At 42.5% G+C, this 9,552-nt stretch overlaps 1 protein-coding gene across 1 annotated transcript in view; it reads right to left on the bottom strand.

Annotated features, from left to right (window-relative positions):
- ADAMTS12 (ADAM metallopeptidase with thrombospondin type 1 motif 12) overlaps positions 1-9,552 on the bottom strand; it is a gene marked incomplete at its 5' end in the record, with an annotated part of 188,196 nt that overhangs the window by 54,800 nt on the left and 123,844 nt on the right. The window contains one exon of the mRNA XM_006761798.2: positions 2,624-2,757. Within this exon, the coding sequence (XP_006761861.1) occupies positions 2,624-2,757 (134 nt within the window). The remainder of the gene's footprint in view (positions 1-2,623; positions 2,758-9,552) is intronic.

Below are 9,552 nucleotides of genomic sequence, written 5' to 3'. Positions count from 1 at the left end.
AGTCCAGGGGACAGCTGATGTGATCGGTCAGGGCATCTGGGCTCCTTGGGAGGGACCTAAGCCAAAGCCATGCTGACTGGGAGAAAAGGGAGGAGCAAAGGAACTGAGAGTCAAAGGACTGGGTGCCAGGAGAAGGGCGAGTGAGCTGGCAGGTGAGCAGGCTGCCATAAGACAGCCGGTAAGACTGCAGAGCTGGGAGAGTTGTGATAAAAAATGTCAAAGTTTACATTTATCTATTTGATAAACAAGCTTAGGAGTTCAGTACAATTAAAAAAAGGGGGGTGGTCACAGATAGTTATCTCCTAGGACAAATTCATATCTAACATGCCAAATCTGCATATCTAACATGCCAGAATGTTTGGAAATATAATTTCAACCTAGAGTGGAATATCTGAGCAAAAGCATATATAGTAAATATTTTCATATCCACAAAGAAGATTAATTTGACAAATACTGTATACATTTTGTTTTCTGATGGTGTTCAATTCCTTCTAAAAAATCAACAACAAAAAACCTGTAGTAAATGAATAAGACTAACAAAGCTAAAATGTCTACAACCTGGATTTTCAGAAGGTAAATCGCATTGAGGTTCTTAAAGGAAATTTGATTTGAGTAATTTTTCAGCTTAAAAACTTAGCTCAGTGTGGTACAGACAGAAAGTGGTAATTATACCTTCTAAAAGACCTTAACTGGTTTCCAGGAAAAGAAAAGCAAGCAGAGAAAACAGGGCATATTCCATTACACTGATTCCACTGGTCTTAAGAGAGGCACCCAATACTTTATGTTTTATTCAGAAAACCTATGTTTTTTATCACACGCTGCTGCTGCCGCCGCTATACATGCAAAGGTGTTCAGGCCTAAAAGATCATTCTAGCATCCCATCCATTTCTTGGTGAAATAAGTTCTCAGCCCTAGCTGTGTATGGCAATCAGCCCTAGCTGTGTATGGGGAATTTTAAAAATATCAGTGGCCAGGCCCCAAATTCCAGAGACTCTGAATGTTGAGATCCAGCCAGACATCAGTGTTTTAAAAGCTCTGCCTGTTAGAATTATGGGCATCCAGGCCTGAGAACCACGATTTGAACAGTGGTGGGCTGTTTTGGCCTGGATTCACTAAATAACCTTTTTCCCACTCTGGGGAACACATCTAGCCTAACACATAGTAATTAATTTTGGCTCTTTGTGGCTACAGTGATAATTAATGAGTCTGAAAGGAATTTCGCCTGAGCTTTTCCAAATAGAGAGTCTGATTAAGTCTGTCTATTCATCACTCATTCCTGGGAATCAACATATCGCCTCCTGTGCTTCGGTCAGAACCGGAATAAATCAAAAGGCAACTTCAAGGTGGTAAGCGCACCTTCGCAGGGAGCTGAACATTGGTGGGCGGGAGCTTTTTACAGTGGCAATTTGGTCCAGTCGGAAAAATACGATAACTATTTGCAAAAAACAAATAAAATGTGTTAAGAGTTTATTGTGTGCCAGGGCTCTGTTACAGGCTTAACATAGATGACCTTACTCAATCTTTTTGACAACCACAACTAGAAGGAAATATATATATATATTTATATTTAATTGATTTTAGAGAGGAAAGCAGAGGGAGAGAGAGATAGAAACATCAATGGTGAGAATCATTGATCGGCTACCTACTGGGGATCAAGCCCACAATCTGGGCATGTGTCCTTTATCGGAATCAAACCTGGGGGACCCTTCAGTCCGCAGGCCAACGCTCTATCTACTGAGCCAATCCGGGTAGGGCTAGAAGGATATATATTAACATCTCAATGTCATAAAAGAAAACTGAGCCTCAGAAAGATGCCCAGGGTTACAGAGCTAATAAATAATGGTAATGAGTTTCCATCCTGGAGCCGGAGCGTGACACCATTATGCTTTACTAAGAGTGAGTTAGGTATTTCTATAGCATAGTTTTCCTCTCATTGATTCAAAACACCTTCTCTTTTAAACTGAGGTTTATGCCTGGGTGAGGGAGCACAAAGCGAGTTCATTAGTTCCTTGCAAAACAAACTGTGAGCAATTGGAAGGACTTTTTCAATGGTTGTACACATAAAAGCATTAACAAGTCAACCCAAGTAATTTACATAAAGGCAGAGGTGATTAATGGAGCCAGTGAGGGAAAGTTAAAATAGAAATCAGAAGACCTGTTTATAGCTACCTGTTACCCCATCTCTCTTCCTAGGATCATGTCGGCAATAAATAGAGAATTAAATGTAAAAGTGCTTTGTGAAAAACACTATACAAACTATAATTAATTTCAGATTTTCCTAAAATTTAACCACTCTGTTGGCAAGAAACCAATGAAAAATTTAATGCCACTGAAGTAATCTATTGCCTTTTTCTAACAAGTCCTTCTTTAATTTGGTTCTTCTTCAATGTGCCCCTGCCCCATGCCTAAAATAACGTCCCAGAGCCCATCAACTAAAGAAATGAAGACAGCAGGAGAAAACGATTCAGTTCCAAACTGTGTCTCTGATAGACACTGAGAAGTCTTGCCTCCCAGACCAAAAATAAAACCCAGACCATATGCAAAGGCCACAATGGGTTTGACGTCCTGAATTGATAAAAGCATGATTTTATAAAGTTGTAGATTAAGGAAACATACCCAATACCTTACATATGCCATTAATACAGACATTTCTGCTGTTGCCGCCTTCAAAGCAGGGGGTACCGTCAATGACAGCATCCAGCATTTTCTCGGAAAACTGGCCGTCTACGGGTCGGCAGAAGAGCTCACAAGGACGCGCTGCAGTGAAAAAGAGACAAGTCGGCTTTCAGCTCAGCACCCTCCCCCAGGACACAGCTATGACCCCGAGGGGCGTTATCTGGAGATTCCCACCTTTTACCGTTCTATGGCACATGCTGAAAGTAGGGTTGTTTTTTTTTCTTCAGTTAGAGTTTCACAGAAAATTGAATCGGGAAGATTGCTTTAAAACACCATGCTCTTTGTTATAAATAATGAGACCTTTCAATCCAACATTAGACTGTGCTTGTAGAAAGAAGGCACCGTGCATGAGGGTTAACCTAGAACTTACATCATCTCTACCACTGATGCAGGACCTTAGGCAAGCACGACACCTGCCCACTGTCCACAGCAAAGTCAGTGGACCTCCAGGGGCGGGGGGTGGGGGGGTCCCTCTGATAGGGCCAGCCCACCACTATCACCCCCACTACTGTCATAACCCACCCCTAGCAAGTCTCCCTTATTCCCCTCAAGCCCAACAAGCCCTCAGACACAGATTTACAACCACACAGAAACAAGACATCTGCTTATTTTTGCTGAAGCTGAAGCCAACCCTTAAAACAGAACACCAGAAAGGTCTCCTTCCCCTGTGATAATCATGACATCTCCATGAAGAGGGGCCCTGAGGTCAGGACTTCTCCCCATCTCGCTTCTGCACTCCAGAACCATGGCAGCCTTCAGGGTGGGAAGGTGGGGCAGGCGGAGTGAAGCACACTGGGCAGTGGTCAATGGAGTCTTAGTGCTAACCAACAATAACCTTCCTGGCAACAAGAGCAGCACACGAAGCCACTGCTGTGGCTCCCAGAGCTTGCACAACAACGACAAAGGCCAGAAAGGATCCTCTACGTGAAAGCAGCCACTGTGAAGGGAAGGTTCAGGGCTGTGTAAGAGTGTACAAGGCTTGCCTGGCCCGGTGTGGCTCAGTGGTTGAGCATCGACCCATGAAGCAGGAGATCACAGTTCGATTCCCGGTCAGGGCACATGCCCGAGTTGCAGGCTTGATCCCCAGTAGGGGGCGTGTGGGAGGCATCTCATCATTGATGTTTCTATCACTCTCTCCCTCTCCCTTCTTCTCTGAAATCCATAAAAATACATTAAAAAACAAAACAAAAAGGGTTTATGAGGCTGAACCAGAAGTCCTGTTTATCTGTCCTCTTCTCTGGCCTTTGTTTTCCTGGTGCTCTGGCCATATCATGACGTTGCCCCAGGACACAGGACTCTGCAGAAGGAGGCAGGGGTGGCAATGGAGCCTCTTAGTGGTCATCATGAGAGTCAGAGAGTCTCTGTCCCAGACATCAACCTCATGGATTCCACAACCTTCACAGCATTGAGTATTTTCCCTGACTCAAAGGTACTCATCTGTCTGATACAGCCTTTAGTCCGGGCCATGTGACTGTTTTCCCTCCAGCTTTCAAATCCGTTTATAATGCAGCGAGGTGAGAACTCTGAAACTAATTTACCGGTGCACTCTCACCCTCACACATCTGATTAATCCTCTCACAGGAAGTGCGGGGACTAACTGAACTCATTGCATCAGAGGTTGCATTTCCAATTTGCTGAAACAGGACGGCTCCACATTTTTGGAGGATGATCTTAAGAAGTGATCATTAGAAGTGAGAAGTAAAACTTTTTAATAAGGATAAACATATATCTCAGTTCAAGGAAAAGCTTTGATGCATGTCATGTTTTATGAGTAGATTGCAATTTCACTTTCACCATTAAAAAAAAAAATCAGTTTCTAAAATCCATGGGCAGGAGGGCTTCATGGGTATGAGCCCTGTGCAGTCGCCAGCATCTCATTTGGCCGGAGGCTTTGTGGTTGCTGTCCTGAAGCTCTCAGTAATTTCATATTTGAACTTAGACTTTGTAAGTGAAGTCGGTGGCACAATGAAGCGCATGCACGAACAGAAGAGATCTGCCATGTGCACGTCCATGGGCCTCGCCAGACCTTAAGAAATACTAAACCTTAAGGGAAAGGCAGAATTTAAAATGTTGTGTTGTTAAAATTGGTTATATTTAACTCAAAAAAGAAGCTCAGTTTAATGACTAGGCTCAGTTAAGCTTGAGGGGGAAAACAAAGCAAATGAAAACTCCTAATCAAAAATCTCAACCAAAAATCAACCAAGTAATTAGTTAGATTCTGTAATTTTGGGCAAATTAAGATGGCATTCTTTTACTTTCTGATATGTGTATATGTTATTGTAGTCCCCAAATATATATATTAGCTAAACATAAGAAGGCATTAAAATATCTTCTACAATAACCACAAACAAATATGAAAACAAGAATAGAACTAATTAAAAAAAAAAAGAATGAAACCTATGTCATTGAAGTGTTAGACTAAGCTACCTGTAGTAATGCTTACCACTTACTGTATATTTTTAAGTTCTGTCTGTTGGTTAAGGTGACTAAGAACTGTGATAATAAATTTGTATTTGGCCTTAAGTTGTTTGCTTTAGTGATTAATACAGGGCGGGACAAAAATTGTTTGTATGGAAGATAATACAACAATGAATAAATAATAATATAAGAACACACTGTTTGGGGTACTCACAGCTGTAAGCCTACTTTTGCTCCCCCTCCCATATTTAGGCTTCAGGATCAGGCCTGGTCTAATGGTTGGCTCTCTGGCACAGTCTGAATATAGCAAATTTACTTAAATTCTCCAAATCAATGAGCTTATCCATAAGAATTGGGTCAAAAACTTAAATTTCCACACGGGATTTTCTTGTGGGGATAAAACAGGGAAATGCATAGAAACCGTGGCGTGAAGTGCCTGGCATAGACTGAGTACCGATAGAAGTTCAATGTAAGCTTCAGTTAGGAATGAGTTTTGCTGCCAGTAGTGCTTCCTTGCCTTAAAGGAGTTTATTTTCCCCACAAAACAAGAAATCCAAGGGTAGGAGTGTTCAGCTACCCTGCTTATTTCCTCCTGCTCAGCTTCTGGGGTGGGGCGGGTTTCTTGGTTGCAATGTGACTGTGTAACCCTGGTAACACGAGAGGAAGGGTGGATGGCAGGTGGGCAAGGGACCAAGGGCCAGCTGGGTGGGCACCAGTTAAAAACATTCACAGGAGCTTTTAAAAGATGAGCCTTCCAAGGAAACAACCAAAGTGTCCTGCAAGAGAGGCCTGGATACAGAAGATGCGGTGCATATACACAATGGAACACTACTCAGATGTAAGAAAGGATGACATACTGCCATTTCCAACAACATGGATGGACCTTGAGGGTATTACGCTAAGCGAAATAAGTCAGAAAAAGCTAAGAACCGTATGATTTCACTCATATGTGGGATCCAAAACTGAAACTCGTGAACGCAAACAGCAGTGTGGCTGTTGCCAGAGGGAAGGGGGTGGGAGTGAAGGGGTCTTAATCTATGGTGATGGGGACACAGTACAATATACAGATCTTGTAACACAGAAACCCACACCTGGAACCTGTATGGTCATATTAACCAGTGCCACGCCAATACATTTAATAAAAAATGGTACTTGTTAAAAGTTGGAAATCCAGTGGTTTTGTTTATTTGTATTTCATCCTTTGAATGATCACATATTATCTCACTGAATGAATGGATTATAGTTTAACTAGAAAAAAATAGTAAAAGATGAGCCTTCATCTCTTTCTCTTTGGTCAGAACTGGTCCACAGGAAATATGGGCTAGTGGGTCATTTAGTTTCCCTCTCCCAGTGTAGGGGAAAGTGAGAGTGAAGAGTGTTGGGAATGGCTTTGGGTGTCTGCAAACATCCTTATTATTCCATCATTTCCCCTCTTGAAGCCAGATTCCTAATCTGTGAAATGATAGGCTTGGCTAGAAGATCTCCCAGGCTCTCTGCACATGATTTCTATCTAAACCCCAAGGATTCTTGCTATAAATTCTATGCCTGCCCCCCTGGTGGCCCCAGATGCTAGGACTATCCTTCCAGCTCTTGGGGGAGCTGCCAGCATCAGCCCTCAATTGTCACCTGGGCTTGAAAGCACTTCCCTGCCCAGGACACTCACCTCTTCCTGGGGCAGACCATGCCTGGCGACTGGTCATGCCGGGCACAGAGACATGGCTCCCCACCCCGAGTGTGTCAACTCTGAAGACCACTGCAGCTCCAGAGCTCCACGTGCAGCTGGGGGAGGCCTTTGTGGAGACTGCATTGCAGCCCAGCTTCCCCCTGCCCAGGCCCGCCTCCTCCCCTTTCCTTCCACAGCTGCTGAACTTCCTGCATGCTAGTCTCCGTCTCAGCCTGTTTCCTAGGGAACCGATCGGCAACCATTCCTTAAAGATGCTCCTGAAGGACCCTATCCCACGAGGAGCAGACTGCGACCTGACCTCATGTCAGACCCTCCACATTTGCTGGAAAGTTCATGGGCATTAACATTAATTGGGCTTAAATATTTAGAAGCAACAATAGAAATAATGAGCTTACATGAAGAATTATTGGGTGTTCTGAGAAAATTTAAAAAGATCTAAAAAGAAAGAGAGATTCCAAGAAAGTGACAACATCAAGATCAGATTCTGGCTGTTTCCCAGTAGAAGATGCAGGATGTAAACACATTCTATTAATATAGGCTAATGGAGTCCCTGAGAATCTACATAAGTTAGTGTGCGTGTGTGTGTGTGTGTGTGTGGGGGGGGCTACTTAGTCAAACAGACCTATGCTTCAATTCCAGCTTCATTATACAGAATCCTGTAACCTTGAATAAGTGGCTGCCCTCTCGGAGACTAAGCATCTTTATTGCTGAAGGTGGGGGGGTGGGTGAGTGAGAGAATGCACAGTCACGTGCTGATATAAGTAGGGCCTCCGGAGCTGCTGCGGGTGCAGGCAGCTCTTCTCATTGGTGCCTGCATGGCTGTGATCTAGTGGAGTTGCATAATTTTTTTTGTCAGAAATGCTGGTGAAGAAAATGCTTATATTAGAAAGTACGCTGATCTAGATTCATAGTTTTCAAAACTTTTAAGCAGAATTATCTTTTTTATTCAAACAAGACTTTGCCAACAAGGCAGAGGAAATCAGGATTTTATTACACAAAGATTTTGTAAGTTCAAGTATATAACGGTTAAGAATAAATTAGTGTGATTCATAGAAACTATTACAATGAACAAAAATGCTGACATAGAGCTTTTGGATGGCGTTATAGATTTTTATGGGGTGCAGCACCTACTTTTTTCTGTGGGTTTTTGGTTCCCCACTATTGATGAATCTTGACAAATAGTTGCAAATGATATCAGTTTAGAACAACTCAAATACCCTGCAATTTTAGGGTATTTCTCAGTTCATTGGGTTGATAGGAGATGTTCCTTCTAAGGTCTACAGAAAACCAAATTAATTTGACTGTGGAAGTCAATGTATTGATGATTTCTGATATGTTAAAACATGACATAATATTTTTTAGTGTAAGTGCTGTTCTTTATCACACGTTTTAAAAATAGTTAATGTTTTTTTGAAAAATGAAATGAGAATCAAGCAATTTCGGAAGCCCTGAGATTCCACGAGACAGACTTAGCAAACTACAAGATTTGATGATGTTTCTATGCTTATTCCAAATGCTTAAATTCTTCTTCAGTTATTGGCTACTTCGCAAATCTACCAAGACACTTAACACTGCCCACTGAGTGAGCAGAAAACTCTCTACATTTACTTCTTTCTCTAGTGCCTTCTCAGGGAAGGCCGAGGGGTACAAAGTACTTGATGCACAGGGGAAGTGCTCCATACACAGTGGTTGATATGAGTCACTTGTCACTCTTAGGGGTGTCTGTCAACTAAGCAAATAACAACTCTGTTAAGATAAGAGTTTGAAGGGGGAAAGAAATCAGCGTACTGGTCAAGGTAGTAGTTACTTCTATTAGCAGGTAAGCCACTATCTATATGTACTAGTGTATAAAGCTCCCGCTGGCACCAATCACTCATGTGTGTTTCAATCTGTCATTGTCGATTGTGAATTTGGTTGACACTTATATTATATAGAAAGGGCAAATAAAGATATTGAAATATTTCTTCTAATTAATTTCCTTTCAATGTGCATGAATTCATGCACTGGGACACTAGTGCTCAAATAATAGCACAAGGTCCTGTAAGAAAACCATGGAATGGAGGATGGAGGCTGAGAGCCCAGGTAGGCAGTGAGCTTAGCTTAATTCCACCATATGGTTTATTCAGCTTCATACTAATTTCAGATGCAAACCAACCACTCCGACGTGAGTGAAATTTATGACTACGTTTTTTAAAAACATTTTTTTAATTGATTTCAGAGAGGAAGGGATAGGGGAGAGAGAGAGAGAGAGAGATATTTTTCTTGATTTCAGAGAGAGGGGAAGGGAGAGGGAGAGATAGAAACATCAATGATGAAAGGGAATCATTAATCGGTTGCCTCCTGCATGCCTCCTTCAGGGGATTGAGCCCAAACCCAGACATGTACCCCTGACTGGAATAGAACCCAGGACCCTTCAGTCTGCAGGCCGATGCTCTATCAACTGAGCCAAACCGGCTAGGGCATGACTACTTTTATAATTCTCATTTTTTAGTACCTATTCTATGCTATACAAAAAAGTATGCATGTGATAAATGCTTATAAAAAATGAACACCCGGTTGAACCAAATCTTTTTATTCCAAGTCCAACTACTCAAGCCATCAGAGTTCAGAACACACAAGCCCAACTCCGCATCTACAGGGAATCAGGGGAGGGGAAATCTCCAAACTAAGCACCTGCCAGAGTCCTGGGGCAGCTGTGCTACTTTAGTTCTGGAAGGCTGCACCCAGAGCGACAGGACCATGGGCCCAAGAAGTTTCAACATTCCAGAATGCCC

The sequence above is a fragment of the Myotis davidii genome, unplaced genomic scaffold (genome assembly GCF_000327345.1).
Source record: "Myotis davidii unplaced genomic scaffold, ASM32734v1 scaffold496, whole genome shotgun sequence".
Taxonomy (NCBI): domain Eukaryota; kingdom Metazoa; phylum Chordata; class Mammalia; order Chiroptera; family Vespertilionidae; genus Myotis; species Myotis davidii.
The sequence above is the reverse complement of the archived record's forward strand: the minus strand, read 5'-3'. Positions and strand labels throughout refer to the sequence as shown.